The 17,762-nt window shown below is 40.9% G+C and overlaps 1 protein-coding gene across 4 annotated transcripts in view; it reads left to right on the top strand.

Annotated features, from left to right (window-relative positions):
* Positions 1–17,355, top strand: part of nbeab (neurobeachin b) — a 206,158-nt gene extending 188,803 nt beyond the window's left edge. For all 4 annotated transcript variants that reach the window (XM_082503549.1, XM_082503548.1, XM_082503546.1 and 1 more), the window contains 10 exons: positions 2,611–2,778; positions 7,057–7,146; positions 8,204–8,396; positions 9,156–9,227; positions 9,382–9,537; positions 10,567–10,737; positions 13,211–13,312; positions 13,551–13,747; positions 14,051–14,202; positions 15,611–17,355. In XM_082503549.1, the coding sequence (XP_082359675.1) occupies positions 2,611–2,778; positions 7,057–7,146; positions 8,204–8,396; positions 9,156–9,227; positions 9,382–9,537; positions 10,567–10,737; positions 13,211–13,312; positions 13,551–13,747; positions 14,051–14,202; positions 15,611–15,701 (1,392 nt within the window). In that variant the 3' untranslated portion in view covers positions 15,702–17,355. The remainder of the gene's footprint in view (positions 1–2,610; positions 2,779–7,056; positions 7,147–8,203; positions 8,397–9,155; positions 9,228–9,381; positions 9,538–10,566; positions 10,738–13,210; positions 13,313–13,550; positions 13,748–14,050; positions 14,203–15,610) is intronic.
* The last annotated feature ends 407 nt before the right edge of the window (positions 17,356–17,762 follow it).

Raw genomic sequence — 17,762 nt, 5'->3', positions numbered from 1 at the left:
TATATATATATATATATATATATATATATCTGGATCCTCATTAGCATTTACTAATGTAAAAGTTGCTCTTTTTTTAAAAAACAATTGATACATGAACATCTATAAACATGTTTTGTAAAACAGGAAATATAATAAATCAGGGAAGATATTATATTCATTCAGTACAGCAGTGTACAGTTAATAACTACTCAGTCTTTGATAGACAGCATAGATTAATCAATAGCAGTTTGGTCAGGGAATCCCGAAGAAAGGAAAAAAAATTCAGCCTCGACTCTTCCACCAACTAGAATTCTTGCATGCATATATTCATAGAACCAGCTTTGTGTTATAATTATTGTTTTATTTATAATATTGACCAATTTTATAAAGACTATTTACATATTTATCCATCATTCTGAAACAAATGGCGCATGTAACATTTCTCCTTGTAATGTTTCTGCTTCCTCACAAAATCAAATCAATCAATTTCCCACTCTTCCTTTTAACCTTCCCATGCATCTGCCTCCTTGTCTTATTCATGGCTCATCTTATAAAGCCCATCACTCAATACTAACATTGTACAATCTGACCCCAGTGGTGTCTCCAAAAGATGAGGTTGAGGGCAAGTTTGTCCTATAGTGTTACCTTCTGTAAAGCCAGGGCTCATCACTTTAGCAGTGTGCGGGGTGCTTTTCATCTGCATGTGTGTGGACATGTCTGCATATTTGTCTGTGTGTGTGCACAGTTAATACAGATAGCCTATCAACACGTGACTCATAACTCCCAACAGGTTTTGGGAACAGCAGAAATAGACAATGAGATCGGACCCATTTCTTACCTTCAGATAAACTCGACTCTCCCTTTAATCTGGAATCATTTACTGCAGAAGCTCAACAGCTCCCCTCCCCGCTAAACCTAATGAGCAAGAACACAATAGCTTCTGTTTGCAGCAGTGTGGATACATTGGTACACATATGGGCATATTTTCTCAATAAATATTAACATTAAAAATAACATCATGTTTTTAGAGCTGAAAAGCTGCTTTTTGGAGACTTAAAATTCCTATTTAGAAAAATTGATCTTCAATAACCAGTAGTCTAGTACTGTAGTGATGTTTCTTGGTTATGATAGTATACCTTCAAAAATAAATTGTAATTTGAGCAGAATAGATACATTTAAAATCAAAGTTTATATTATTGGAAATAATGCTCAATGATACGCCTCCATTTAAGTATAAAGATTTGCTTCTACCTGAAAACCAGAACGGCTTCTTTAACATTGCTATGAAGACACAAACTTTCAGGCATCCTGAGGTTAGAGGCCACCGTGTTTTTTGAACTAGAGGTAAAAGGAGGCTGCACGAACACTCTTGACCTTTTCAGCTGGAGTGACAGAGCCTGGCTGGTCTTATGCAGGTGACCTTTCCCCATGCTGTACTCGGACTGCCTGGTTGAGCTCTTTCAGCCTTGTATACTGGCAGAGAAGTGGTAGAAAAGGGAAAGGCTGGGAGTTGTTACTGGCATGTCTGCATCTCCAACAACACGGATAAAAAAAAAAAAAAAAGGATTACAGTCGATGTTTTCTCACTGTTGAAGGATACATGTGTGATGTTGCATTGCATTGTTGGATTCTCAGACCAGTGTATTCACACGCCCTGAAAATCATAGTCCTCAGCCTCCATTTTTTTGTCTTTCTTTTGTTCTGTTCTCTAGCTAGCCCACACTCGTGCTTCCTCTATTATTTCATTTCTGTCAGAGAATCGCTCTGACTGCCTCCCCCTCTTTCTCACTCTTTCTTTCTTCATTCCCTCCTTTTCTCCCCACCCCTCCTCCCTCCATCTCTTTTCCTCCCACTTCCCATCTTTGCATGTGCCACTTTCAATTGTAGTGATATGCCCTGTGGCAAACTCTGCCTCTGTGTGCTTGAGCAGGCTTTGTTGGTAATGGCTGTTATTCCTGACGCGAGGGGAGGAGTGTAAAATTTCTCCAGCAAAGCCTTACGCCTGCATGCATGGGAATTGTATTGTACAATATTCTGGAACAATGCACCCCCCGCCCCCATCCCCCACCCACTGCATGCTTTCCATAGGTATATTTATAATAATTATCGGACATAAATCTTATCCTAAATATCTCAGTAGCTCTCCCGCAAGAAATTTAGTCTCCTCTTTTGCTCTTGCAAGTAATTTATCAGTGTTTTCCTGTAGACAGTTGTACTGTAATATGGATCCTGTTAGTATTGAACCAATTTCTTTGTCTCCGTGCAAAGATAGTTTTTTAAGTGGACAGAGAAATATGATATGGGAGGTTTCCCCTTCAGTCAGCTGATTAGATTATTGAGCATTCAGCTTCTGTTTGCGTACTCCTTCTAATCTTTATGTCCAGTAAAAAAAACCTCAAAAAAATATTATTAATAGAAACTAAAATGTTTAATGCTTCAGTTATACTTTCCATTATAGTTCACTTTGTAATTAGTTTTGTTATATTTAAAGGTAATGTAATGGTCAGTAAGGTTGTGTTTTGTGTTACTCACTGTTGGGTGGAAGTGAAATTTGTATTGTGTCTTTTGGCCCATGTGCTATGCGCTGCTGGTATGCCTCTCACCTCTAATTGCCCCATACTCCTCTGACAGGCCCTGGAAAGCGAGTTTGTGTCATGTCAGCTTCATCAGTGGATTGACCTTATTTTCGGCTACAAGCAGCGAGGCCCAGAGGCGATGCGCGCCCTCAACGTCTTTCACTACCTGACTTACGAGGGCTCCGTCAACCTGGACAGTATCACTGACCCTTTGCTCAGAGAGGTAAAGCACACGGACGCACACACGCCAACCCCTCTTTTTTTTTTTTCTGTTGCTCAACATAACCACAACTTCCTGTCTCTATTTGTTCTGGCATGTGCAGGAGCTCCAGGAGCATTCGCATCATGCATCTGTCAGTCAAATGTTGTGTCATGCAAATGTACACCGTGAGAGAATCAGATAAAGATCATGACTCACTGCAGGTTTTATTTTTTATTTGTGTAATTTCCTGGTTACACAAACAGATTTTCTGGAATTATTAATACTCTCTCAGATAAACAATAGTCCTTTCATATCATTCAGCATTATCATTATTCACAGCTTGTCTTAACATCGTAACAATGTCCTCCTTTTTTTGTCATGTCGAAGATACTGTCTGTCCTCGCCCTGAATCAGATCAGTGAATGTGACCTCACTCTTTGATCAATCACCAAAGGTCACTTAGTCAGTAGATGAGGGAGTGAATCCTCTTGTTCTTAACAAATTAATTGAATAACTACTCGCTCCGCCATACTACTCGTGAATAGCGTAATTGCAAGGGGAAAGGGGACCAGAATATGCAGCAGCTGGCATGCATTGTGGTACTTTCCAGTGTGAGCTCGTCTCTCCCTGTGATATCCACCATCTGCTGTCTGCAAAACAAGTCATTTATATACTGTCACTTCCAGGGGCGCCTTTATTTATCAAGTGACCACTATGCAAATCACCTGCAGAAGATTTGGCTGATCTAATTACCAAACCATATTGTGAAAGAGTTGGTTTTCATCATTTTGAGGACAATTTTAGATGATGCCTTGTTTATTTTGCATCAGATTGAGCTGGTTTTAAGCTGTCTTCCACCCTGGCTGTTGTTACCCTGTGAGATGACAGTACTGTTAGTTAGTTGCACATTAGGAAGCCTGCTACTCAGGCTCCCTAATTGCACCCAGTTGATGTATTCTCTGTTGTGACATGTATTGTGAATATATTTTGTGAAGGAGAAAGAAATTGGTTCAGCTAATTGCAACTGATGTAATGTTGATATGATGAGCACTAATTAAGACGAGCCTTCATACCCACAGTTCGGTTTTTCATTCCAGGTGGACTTTTTTGTATATTAAAACTCCCAGTAATCTCATGAACATGATTTTTGGAAAAGTCGTCATGTTCATGCATTAAAATATATTTATTTTGTTTTATTGTATTGCAAAGTTGCAAATATGATTTTGTTCCAAGTAGAAGCCATGTAATTTGATTAAAAATCATCAATATTCTGCACAGTCTGAGAATGTTAAGAACATTTGGCAGGTGACTACCTGCTTCTGTTCCACTTCTGCCTTAATGAGTCGGTGAGGTGTGGCATGGAAGTGTGCCCAGTGAATGTCTTGCTTTTTTCTAAAATGTGGCGATTGACTTCGGGGTATTGATTCATTCTGGGCCTGACAGGTGAAGCTGCAGATCTGGCATTAGTCACAACAATTAAGGCATTTGAAATGTCAAGAAATTAGAGGTCATGAGAGATAATTTCCGCCTGTGTGTCAGATGAAAATGATGACACCCTCTGACATGCCGCTGGGCCTCTGGTTGAGGGCACGGTGACAGCTCTACTGGGCACACTGCCGGAACATCAGTCCTTCACCGTGATGCTTCTCGTGACAGCCCTCTCTTACTGAAAAACATGACAGCAACCCCTGGATTCAGACCCCACTGTGTCACTCAGAAGTAAACAGACAAATTATTCATCAGTAGGACTCTATTCCTCCTCATGTCACTGCCCCTCCTGCCCCCTCTGATTCAACAGAGACAACAAAGTGTGCTATAGCTAGCAAATGTGGGGCTTTGAAGTAGCTGACATACTTTAGAGTGATTTCACTGTGATATTCTAATTATGATGGAATACATGTTTAAATGCTTGACCTTAATCTGTATTAATCAGCGATCATATAGGATTTAATGTGCATTATCAGTGATCATAGCTGCATTCGAAACAAACACATACTGGTGGACATAATGTTTGAGACATTTCTGCTCAGCTCCCAAGCTGTCACTCAAGAAACACCCCCAAGGCAATTCTTTATTTGTACTTAGGGATTGCAGATAAGCTTATCTTAAACAAATTTCCACAGGCATGTAAAGAATGGGCAGTGATGTTGTCACATGGGAAAATAACTCAGTTACACAGATTTTACAAATTCTAAATGGTACCTTCACATATATTTACATGGGTTTGTATGGTTTTGATGGGTTTTTGCAACCTGTTTAAATTTCTACTTAAAAGCAATTCGCCATCTGTAATCTATGGGATCTACCAAAAGGTGAAAGGTGCCGCAGCTTCATGTTTGCAGTTGCCACTGTGCATCTCAGGTGTCGTGACTCAGCACACGGTGCTTAGTGGGGCAATGCAAGGCCATGTCTGCAGTCTGTGTGACAGAGCTGTTGTGTTGCTGCATTGCATGAGTGCACTGGAGGATCCTCCATAGAGACTGCCACCAGTTTGGGGAGCATACAGTAGAGACGCAGGGAGCTGGAGACACTCACCTCTGAAGCCTTTTGCTCATAACACAATTAGATGCAAACAAAGTCAGACAGACAAATACACATGGTGAGTTATAACGGATGTTTGGTGCTCATCCAAGCAAGGTGGGTTTTTGCTGGGAGGGAAGATCATCCAGATGGCTTTGGCAATAAGTGTCACTTATCAGCCAAAAATCAAAGCCTGAAGTGACTTATACTAATGAACTACCTGTTAAGTGCTCTCCATCTCAGATCGAGATAAGTTTCTGACATACATCACTGAAGATTAGTATTTAAATAGCTGAGAGCTATTGATGTGTTTTGATCATATAGTGGAAGAACATGTTCTTGGGTTAACCTTCAACAAGTCAAACCCCCCCTGCCCCCCTGCCCCCATAACACAAAAACACATACAGAGACAAACTCTCCTGTTTGCACTTGGAAACTTTTGGTGTTCAGGGTTTTCTGAGGCTACCAAAATGGGGCTTTGCTGCACCCAGTTTCCCCAATAATAGAATCATCATAAAAAATATGTTGATGTTTTCCACATGGCCTTCTTAGCCTTTCTGATCTTTGTATCAAATGTCTCTACTTGAACAGACACGGTGACCCTAACCCCAAACCTAACCTTAAATAGCCATAATGTCAGTTGCTTATTACTTGACAGACTGCATTGTAAAGAAACCCCGACTAACACTTAATGATTGCCAAATGTGCTCCCCAACTCACGTGAAACTTTCACTACTAAGCGACAGAGCTGTGCAGACAGCGCCTTTTTTTTTTTTTTTTTTTTTTTTGGTGCTGTGGAAGATAGGAAGTGATCGGGGGTGTTGGGGGCGACCGTGTGGCTTGCAGGTGGCCTGTCCTAATTCAGTATCACCTCCAAACTTCCCATGCCACTTCTCCCACTGTGGCATGTGTTACCCAATGGGTCTTTTTGATAGTGAGTGGTGTGTACAGGCGGAGGAAAATGAGGGCTAGCTGCCCAGGCAGTCAGAAGGGCGGGCGAAAGGCTGAGCGATGTATGTTCCATTGTGCACAGTGGCATTGACGGACGTCTACAAGCTCCCCTCTGATGGTGGAAGTGGCTCCAGTCACATCAATCACTCCCACCGTGGAGTGCCCCACTTTCAGTCAAGCTCAGCAGCTCTTACTATTTGTTTTTTGCTCCCTCTAACTGCAGGCAAATTAGATCTAGTGTCTATTTAAATGGATTTTCTTTTTTAAATCTACTCTTTTAATGGCTGTTTTTAGGTAGTTTTCTAACATCACATGCATTTAGACTTGTATTTTATACCCCACGAATCATCTTTCATCAAAGTACCTTTAACCAAATTGCCCTGACCTGCTTGTGTAATTTTGTGGCTCTGTTTAATACATGTTAATGTGCATACACATGCTTTTACCCTTTTGTTTCAAGCACAATAACATCTAAAAGCACACCGGCTTGCTGCGGTCCTAGCTGGATGTCACTCCAGGTTAACGTTTGTGCAGTTGGGGCCCCTGCTCCTGGAAATGGGAATGGTTAACTGAAGCATGTTAATAGGAAAAGGCTTGTCTCTTCCATACTAACACTTGGATGACTCTGCAGGGTGAGGGGGGAAGGGGGAGCACCCAGGCGGATTGGGAGTGCACCCCTTTCCCTTTACCTCCCCCCTTCCTCAGAGGCACGGCTGAGTTAGGATTTGCTTGCATTGTCAAGTAACGCATTGACCCATCACTTTGATGCATATTGATTGTGACAGCCGCTCTCTCTCTCTCCTTCTCCTCTCTCTCTCTCTCCCGCAGGCCACAGAGGCGCAGATCCAGAGCTTTGGACAGACGCCATCTCAGTTGCTTATTGAGCCACATCCTCCACGCAGCTCCGCCATGCACCTGGTGAGAACAGCGAGCATGCTGGGAAAATTCCCTGCACCTCTGGTGGTGCTGGTGTGCATGAGGAAGGATGTGTGGACCTGTCCAAGCCCGGATGGTGTGTGTTAGCGTGAATGTGTTTGTAGGTACAGTAGACAGAAGATTGACAAGGAAGTCCTCAAATTCTCACTTCCAAAAGTTTCTTTGAATCTGATCTTTTATAACAGAAGATACATTTTTCAGAAGTCCTACATCATGTAGGTCACAGACCCTCAGTATAGCAAACAATCTTTTAGTTCCAGTGGTCTGCACTGTTCTGGAGCTGGTACTGCCTACTAGGAGTGTGGTTAAAATGGAATAGTGCTCTCTACTGGCCTAGTAGTGCCTTTCTTTATATTGGAAGCACCTCTTCCCTGTCCAATCCATGTAACAACCAGCCTTGTCCTCATTATGCTCACATGGCTCTCTGTTTCTCTCTCCCTACAAGAAACTTAAGACCTTTTAGGTCCGTTTTCTACTTTGGCAAATGTTGAGAATATTTTCATCACTTCTCTCCAGTTCTTTAAATGGCTTCCTGTATCAAGGATGAGACCTAAAACTGTTTCAGATCTTACAGTATTGCTAGTATCACTATGTCTGCCATTGCTTTTACTTCTGCTACACATGCAGAAGTCAGCATAGTAGGAAAAGGTAGGAAAAGCACATTGCAAACGTTTTTAAAAAGCCAGTTGCTTTTAGTGCTTTCCTTATGGGCCATTTTCTGATGTATGTACATGTATGCACCATCTCATACGTGCAGTCAATACCATCCCAGTTTCCCATGTCTACCTGTGTCTTAGTCCCTGCTTCCCATAGGGGACAGTGCATGAAACTCTCCTTTGTGTCTAAACCTAGTTTTTCCTCCAACCTCCATACTAATTGCCTCTTGCATTCTTTTTCTTTCATCTTTTCATATCTCTTCTTTTTCATTTTTTCCATCGCCTCCCATCCTGCTCCTCTTCCTCCTTCTCCTCCTCCTCTCCCAACATTGTACTACTCCATCCTTTTCCACACTTTGTCTTTTCTCTCTTCTACTCAATAGTGTTTCCTTCCACAGAGTCCCCTAATGTTCAAGGACCAGATGCAGCAGGATGTCATTATGGTGTTGAAGTTTCCCTCCAATTCACCCGTAACCCACGTGGCTGCCAACACTCTGCCCCATCTTACAATACCTGCTGTGGTCACTGTCACCTGCAGCCGCCTATTTGCAGTCAACCGATGGCACAACACCGTCGGTGAGTGGAGCTCAGCTCACATGCACAAAAGTGTGCCACACCACATGCCATACCTACCACAGCAGTGGCCCTGTAAAATCACTTCATCACCATCGCACACACACACACACCAAAAAAACTACCAACTGCTCATAATAGAGCTGCAGCCAGCTGGCTATGGGAGAGGCTAGCACCTCCCAGGTAAGCTGACCGTGAATGTTTCCACATGTTACTTCTCAGACATGTGTGAACAACATTACCCACGGAGCCAAACCCTGAGAATCGGCCTCACCTCAGGGTCAGAGGGCCAAAGCAATGGTTACTAGAAAATTAGGCCACAACTGCACCACATTCTCCTCACACATCCCCATCTGTCACTGTAGAAACACACAGACCTCCGGACCAAAGAGCCTGCTCTATGTGGCGGCTCTGGCTGCACCCACACTAATGAACACAGCTGCAGCACCCTTGCCATCCTGTTGGAGAGGAGGGAAATGTGGTTTGGCTTTTCAGAATAATTACGATAACAAGACCTCCATATTTTCAGGCATGTAGCTGCTTCAAAACTGGCTCCAGATATGTTCACATGGATGAAATATCTCCATTCAATTTGACACTCTGGGGGGGAAAAAAAGCAGAGTAAGACAGATGGACCTCCAATGCTTCCATCTCCTGGAAGATATCATGAATTAACTTGGCTCTAAAAGTGGAACAGGTGTGCGCGTGTGTGCAGATATGTCCATTGGTCAGAAATAGGCTCACATATCTGTCTGGATTCAGGTCTCCGAGGAGCACCCGGCTACTCCCTGGAACAGGCACATCACTTACCCATAGAGATGGATTCTCTGGTTGGTGAGTGAGCTTGAATGGAAAAAAAACAGCATTAAACAAAAATATCTAATGGAGTTTTAGATCTGTATAAAATGGCACAGTCCTTAATTTATAGCTTTGCTTGGGAAATTGCTTGGGACATGTGTTATTTCTTTCTTTCTTTTTTTTCCCACAGCCAACAATACTGGAAGCAACAAGCGTCAGATCACAGACCTAGTGGACCAAAGCATCCAAATCACCACACACTGTTTTGTCGTGACAGCTGACAACCGCTACATCCTGGTGTGTGGCTTCTGGGACAAGAGCTTCCGTGTGTACTCCTCTGAGACAGGTAGGTTAGAGTGTAAACTCTATTTCCTACAGAGGTGTGCACTGATGTGTGGAGGACAGTGCTATGACGGTAATGATACAGTATTGTTGCTCCTCTCTCCTGACAAGCCTTGTAGAAAATGGGTGAAAATAATAAATAATAATGGACTGAAATAAGAAAAAAAAAGTTATTTTACATTTTTTTTCTCCTTATTCTTATGTTTCAGTCGGCTTAGGTAACATTAATTTGTGTTGGTATGTGTGTATATATAAAAAGGATTAGCATTGCACCTTACAATGCAAGCACAGACTGTATGTAAAAGATAGGTCTGAAAAGTGAAGCTAGAGCAGAATTGCATTAAACTTGATTTTGTTCCTTTGGTTGTGAAAATAACTATTAAAGGCTCTGCAAAAGTTCTCCCTCTTCTCTCTTCACTTATGACCTTATTAAACACTTTCCTATTAAATTATGGCCCAGTCACTAATTTAATTTATTACTGCATGTTTATCATATTGTAACTTGTTATCCTATTTTGAGTAAAATCATGGTATGTACTGGAGAGTAGCTACCTTGTGACTGACAGGTTGCTACTGGATATGCATGCCATTTGTCTCAGATCCATCATTTGCCTCCCAAATCCAGTTTAAAAATGAAAAACAAGATAGCGATGTCTGAAATGCTATGGCTTCAAAATCGTGAGTCAAACAAAACAAACAAATCAGTGGTGTCATGGTGGCCACTTCCATATTTTATATATGCTATATAATTACAGGAGTTTGACACACTCTCTTTCTCTTTAGAAACACTGGGTAGCTTAAATAATCCATTTAAAAATGCTAAGGACGTTATCTTTTAAACGGGGTCATAAGCAAAAGTTTTATTTTGAAAAGCTGGTTAACCACTAGATTAACTTTTACAAGTATTTATTCACTAATTAATAAATTAACTCTCTTTACTGAAGTGACAGCATTCACAGTACCAGTTGTAGCAGTCTTTACATTTCTGGACTTTGTCAACACCGAACTCATGTACAGCGTGTATCCACTTTAGGTAAGCTGACCCAGATAGTTTTTGGCCACTGGGACGTGGTGACATGTCTGGCCCGATCAGAGTCCTACATTGGAGGAGACTGCTACATCGTCTCTGGGTCCCGTGATGCTACGTTGCTACTATGGTACTGGAGTGGGCGGCACCATATTATCGGCGACAACCCCAATAACAGTGAGTAACCGTATCCAAGTGCCACGCACTCGCATGCATAACAAAAGAGGAGAAGAACTGCCCTCTGGACATGTTTATAGTTAATTATGCCATTTCTTGGTTGTGAAATGAAAGTCTGTAAAGGTAAACAAGTCTAGTATTTTTGTTTGTTTGTTGGTTGTTGTTTTTTTTTATTTTAATAAACTGGTGAAAAATATTTCTATTCTATAATTAGATTCTACAATCAAATCCAGAGGAGTGACGGGGGACGATCATTTATCTGCACCGAAGCTGTGATACATTAGTGTGATTCATTACATTGAGATGTGCTGCTTTCAAGTAGAGGACTCCAGATGTCTTGGCATTCATAATAGTAGACCCCAGTGTGTGATTTCTGCTGCTCAGTTCATTTAGTTTCTCATTCGCACTGATTGTCTTGTGTTTCAGACAATTAATCACAAAAGGAACTGTTACAGTACCATGCAGCAAGCAGAACCATATATGGTGTGGAATGGGGAAAAAACTGAAAATAAAGGGGGGGAAAAAACTGTTTTTATTTTATTTTTGGATAACAATGCCGTGTGTGTGCCCTAAAAGATCTCGTGTTTCCAGTCGTCTCAGATTCTAGGAGCTCTGAATTAGTCGTGAGTGTCCTTTAATTAACTTCACTGAAGCTCCGACAGTTAATTAAGAATTTCAGCTTGGATGCCTCCAATTAGCAAGGGGCAATAGCACTTGTGTTACTGCAGCAGGAAAACAGTATTCCCCTGATATTCACACTACTTGTGCTTACAATGCACCTTTAATGGACAGGAGATAAAAGGAAGCTATGTAGCTGAAGCACAGGGAGCGGAAAACAATTAGGATGCAGCTGAGAACTTTTAAACTTTATTCTTATATAAATCTTTGAGCCACTAATGATCATATTCAAATACAGATGAAAGGCATTAGTCTTGACAAATTAACTACTACCATCTTTTCATACCTTTACAATTAAAGGCCCCAAATTAATGCCGTAAAGCAAAACAGCAGTCCTTTGTATCCTTATTGACTGTCTCAATGAGCGATCTTTTCCAAGAATATCATTCTAGTGATTTCATGCCTATTATATTTTCTGTAATGCTAGTAAAAGGTTCTGTGAATATGTAGCAGCAGCTTGCCGGATCATTACTCTATCATCTCGCAGATGTGGCGTTCGCGAGGAAATTGATTTCACCCATGCCTCAAAAGCCTGCATGCAACTTCTATGTCTAATAATTAAAATAACTTCCAGCTCAATCATGGCCATGCTCCTCAGACTCAGCCCATCACGCTGGTTGCAAGGAGATATTTGCACCAAGTAATTGTTGTGGCTGAATCTAGCTTGTCCCAAGGGTTCAGGCAGGGTGGGGGGGTTAGTTGGTACAGGGTGATTGAATCTTTTGTCGGGTAGGTGAGCTCCTTTTTCCCCCGGAGGCTTTTGCTGACATTTGTCCTATTCAGCCCCCCTCAGCAGCAGGTACTGGGACTGACAGCACTGCTCAGGTCCCGGTCTCTAAGGGACCGTGTTGCATCGATCACAGTCCGGCTCACTGACTGGACTGCTGCCGCGGCTATAGAAGCAATATGCCGAGGTGGTGGTGGTGAGGTCGAAAGTGTGTCAACATCATCTATCAGGATGGTGCTGTCATCCAGTGAATAGGGAAAGTTTGACGGAATTGGCTGAACTTTTAGTTACATGTGGACACCAACAGTCTCATACTTATTCAGTGTTAGTTTGACATAAGTTTGGCATGAGCAGCTGGGGAAAAGGTGATGACTACAGTAAAGGCCCAAACAGAAGACTTGTTAGCTATCACAAACGTGTAAATATAAATTCTATATAAAAATATCCTTTAAGCAAAAGAAATACAGAATATTAAGCTTTGTTTTTTAAAGCAACTAGAGATTCTCAGTTGTGTTTTGTCATTTACTTTAAGTAGAATTTAATGATTAATTAAAGAGATTTAACATTCTACGCATGATATAATTTAATTAAAAGTTCATTCCCTTCTTCAGCACTATTTAGGGAAAGGTTTAGTGGTGTTTTTTTTTTTTTTTTTGGTGATCAGAGCAATTCAGAAAGACTCCCGCTTTCATCGTTCTGACACTATTCGAGGTCTGCTCCAGGTGCCACGAAACACCCCTCACTAACCTCTCCCCCGGCCATCATCAATCATGTGACACACAGGATCAAATCAAGTGCCTCCCCTGCCATCCCTGGGCATCCCTTCATTTACATAACAATTCACATGGACCTCCCTGCAAGCAGATGTATGTCACAATCACAGCGATTGTGTTTATATGATTTCATTGTCTTATAAATGTGCTCGGTGACAGCGCAAAAATACTATGTACTGGCCGGTAAATTACCTGCAGCATGCTATTCACAGGATTTTTGCAGTCACACATCAGATTTAAAAACAATTAGCCAAGTCATTTGTTTTGTGACATTGTGTGCCTTTTTGTCCTTTAGGTGACTACCCAGCACCCCGAGCAGTTCTCACGGGTCACGACCAGGAGGTTGTGTGTGTATCAGTTTGTGCAGAGCTGGGCCTCGTCATCAGTGGAGCTAAAGGTCAGTGCGCTTCTTTGTTCTTCCGTGTCACATTGACTGGACAAAAAAAGGTGACATCAGGTACACCAATAAACTGGAACAACGGTGCTCGTGCATTAGATGACCATTTGATTAGTGACCACCTCCAAACCAATGTTTATCCAGATGACAGATATGCAGTCGCTTCACAGAAATGGACTATTTTTATAGATTCTTTACATAAGCACAGGTTGATCACATGTGCGTTCTGGTTTGGTAGAGGGTCCGTGTCTGGTCCATACCATCACAGGGGACCTTTTGCGGGCTTTGGAGGGACCAGAACACTATCTGTGCCCACGGCTCATCTCGGTTTCCAGCGAGGGCCACTGTATCATCTACTATGAGAGGGGACGCTTCTGCAACTTCAGCATTAATGGAAAACTGCTGGCACAAATGGAAGTCAATGATTCCACCAGGGTATGCCAACTTAAAAAAAACATCAGTATACTCCAGGAAATATGCATTTTTTTTCATCTGCAGTTTTAAAATGTTTGGCGATATTTAAATCTCAAGTACATAACATTTTATTCAAATACTGAGTCATTTTTTTATGCATACTGAGCAAGTTAACCTTTGATTGGATGATAGTAATGTTGTACAGTATGTTGCATCATGTCATGTATTTTCAGTATGCTATATATTTCTCATTCTGGAGCAAGAAAGGTGAGTAAATGTTGGGTTGGAAGTTTCACGTGTAACTGGCCTCTATCCCTCCTGTAGGCAATTCTCCTGAGCAGCGATGGCCACAACCTGGTGACAGGTGGAGACAACGGTGTGGTGGAGGTGTGGCAGGCTTGTGACTTCAAACAGCTCTATATCTATCCAGGCTGTGATGCAGGCATCCGAGCCATGGACCTATCACACGATCAAAGGTCAGGGCAAGCAGTTGTATGCTGGTGATGGTATATTAGGCCCATGAGATTAAGAGCTTAATGAGGTAAACCAAAGTATATTTATAATCATTTAATGGGGCGGTTGTGGCACAGGAGGTAAAGCAGGTAGCTTGTTGGAAGGTCAGTGGTTTAATTCTTTGCTCCAGCCGGTTGAGAAGGATAAACTCTACATTTCTAACAGTTCATCCACATGCCATAGAGACAAAAATTACAGGGGTGCAAATGCATATATTTCGGACACTGGCCAGCACACATACATGAAGGCAGAAATCTAAAGGCAGGTCAGCCCCTTGTTTGTCCTGAAAGTTATTTCTCCACAAGATTTGTCAGGAGTCATATAATGAGTGTCTGGACTCACAGACGGCAGTGTCCGCTTTGGGGCTAAAAGCCTGACGTCATCATGTGACCCTGGCAGTCAAGAGAGGTTAGAGAGCCTGAACATTCAAGCTTCACTTCACAGCCACAGGCCAAATATCCCTCAGTATTTACAGGCCTATCCAAAAACAGAGACCTCGGGCCAAATGCATAAAACTTGATTACAAGTGTGCGTAATCAACAAGGCATAAATGTGCAACATTTTCATCAGATCACTATTTTTTTTAAGTTCATGTCTCACTTTTCATTTCACCAAATCAGGCTCAATTTGCTTTGAAAAACACACATGCACATATGCCCTTCAACTTTGTGAGCACATATATATCCAAACATTAGTTCTTAAATCTGCACCATCAAAGGTGCTTAAATAACCCTTTAAGACAAGCAGTGGCTAGTTGGAGGAAACTGAATTATTTTAATTTATTTTTTTACATTAAACAAGTATTAAACCACCACTTAAATCACTTAAATATTTGAAGAACCCCTCGATTCAGCTGCAGTGTCTTTTCTCAATAAGTTGACATTAGGTAATCTAAGTGAGCTGGGCTCCTTGACTCCCTTTACAGAAGGACATTCTGCTAAAACTCTGTTCATTGTGCTGGAGCATTTTAGCCCTCGGGGTGTAGCAATATAAGACGACCCTGTGAAATCAGCTGCTTTTCCTACATACCAGCCAGATGTGGACACTGGGGGCATAGGGCACTTACAGAAAGACAGTGGGACTCAGTGGTCCACTTGAGTTGTCAGAGGAACTCAGTAATTTACTGTCACAGCCCCTCATGACCTCCTGCACCGGTTTCATTCACTCACTGTGGGGATTTTAACAAATCATTCAGATTCATGGCAGTACGCTTAAACAGTGAACATATTTTAACGCATGTTGGTTTCTCGCTCTCATTCACACACCTTTAGAATAGCATTAAGTTATAGAAAGAATATTTACATTTTCCAGTAGTTTTCTAACATTGGAATATTATATCTGGTATTTATTCCTTGTTTTTTTGCCTTTTAGGACTTTGATCACCGGCATGGCCTCTGGCAGCATTGTGGCATTTAACATAGATTTCAACCGCTGGCACTACGAGCATCAGAACAGGTACTGACGAGAGGTGGATACGTGCAGCAGGAGGCTAGTGTGGAGAATTAAGAGGGAAACCTATCAACCAGTGACCGAGTTGTGCTGCAGAGAATCCAAGATGCTGGGGGCATCAGCACGATAAAGGACTGTGTGTTCTTGCATGTGTTCATCTGGCCTCTGAGGTGAACACATGTCTGCTGCTAAACAATCTGGAGTCAGTTTGTTGGTTTTCTCCTGAGCTCCAGCTGAAGTATTTACCCAAATGAGTCGAGCAGGTCTGCTGTTCTGGATAAGAGGAGACTGAAATCAACTCTAATTAACAAAATTACACAGTTAAGTTATTAAAACATACTTAATGTTCCTGTTTCAACTGTGAAAATGCGAAACAAAATGAGGAACATTTATACAACATTTGTATGGCAGATACTTGGAACATTTTTCTAAGAAAAAAAAAAGCTCAACCTGTAAAAAGGACAGTCTAAAGTGTTTCTTCCTTATAAAGACTTGCAACGATCTAAATGCTGTTAGACTACCCACCATGTTCCATTAAGCCATGTATAAATGTTGCAAAGGTTTTCATTGCTCTTCAGATATTAGTTGGTTAGTTCCACGTATACGACCCTTCTTTGCTTATCGTTAACAGTGGTCAAGTGTATGTGTATGTGAAAAGACAATGTTTACTGTTAATTTGTTGTGTTTGAATGTCTATATGGAAATTCAGTGTGTCCTTTGTGAAAAGCGTTTATGACCATGTCATAAATATGGATATTTCCAAATTTATTTTAAATCGGGGACTATATTGTTTATTAATGGAAAATATGAAAAGATTGTATACCGATTCCAGTTTGTCATGCATTTATTTTTAGACATTGTTTCTTCCAAAAAACATCGAATGATTAAAATATCAGATTTGTTGGATTGTCTAATGATTGTCAACGTGTTTATGGTAAAGCTGAAAGTGCCATTTTTAAAGACATTCTACAGTTTCTGGCACTGCAAACATTTATACTGTTCTTTATGTATATCAGATTTTTTTTAAGTTATTCTTCTTTTGCAATTTTCTGTCCTCCATAACTCCATGCTCTGAAAGCAATATTATGACATGTTCAACAAATAGGTCAATGAGAGGTATTCAGCAGTGTAACAAAATGATATATTAATGAAGAGGACAGCAGTATAAATATGAGTATGGTCTATTTTTGGTGATATGAAAGCTATTGAGTCTTGATTTAAATGAAGCAAGGAGAAGTTGATTTCCATGAGCTGTCAATTTAAATGAACAAAAATATGCAAACTGATGGAGTTAGCGGTTAATTTTTTTTTAAACAGGTGCTACAAGACATAAACCTACCTACCCAAAGCTGAATATTTTGCATGTTATAAAATCCTGAAGGCACTGGTTTTTCTTTCCTGTGAAAATCGTGTCATTATTGTGAATAAAAATGTCATATCATTAACAATATCTCCGAATGAAGCAGTTAATTTTTATTGCAATCAGTACACAGTAAAAGGATTCTGCAAATGTTCCAGGAGGATGTGTCTGGAGCTGAAATAATTAGGTCAAAACTGGCAACTGTATGCTGAATTTCTTTTATTGTTTTTATTAAAATTGATTGCATACACTGTAGTCACCTCAAGAGTAATTCTTGAGATTTTACTCATGTGATTACTCTATAATAAGGTGTTATAGCAGTAGTGCAGTACATGTTATAAGTAGCTGGAGATGGAATTTATGTGGTGTTTGGTCATACTGCCATCTGGTGTTTCAAAAAGTCACTGCCTCACAAATTAAATCCATTTTATTCTCAGGTTTGGTTTCTGTGCAGAGTACATTGTTAGAAGTTTGCTTTTTAACCACAGCAATATTTTTTCCCTTTTTATTTTTGTTCTCATTCAGATTGTTGTACAGCATCCTTACATTTATGGAATATGGGTAAACAACACTATTCTTTTATACCCCATCTCCCCCAAAATAACAGCACTCCCCGTTTTGTCACACCGTATGTAAACATTACATACGCTTTTGGTGAAGATTCAGCACATTCCCCAAAACTCACACTTTGCTTTTCTTGTGCTTTTTGGGTTT

This window comes from Aulonocara stuartgranti, assembly GCF_965226115.1.
Source record: "Aulonocara stuartgranti genome assembly, chromosome: 14".
Classification (NCBI taxonomy): domain Eukaryota; kingdom Metazoa; phylum Chordata; class Actinopteri; order Cichliformes; family Cichlidae; genus Aulonocara; species Aulonocara stuartgranti.
The sequence above is the reverse complement of the archived record's forward strand: the minus strand, read 5'-3'. Positions and strand labels throughout refer to the sequence as shown.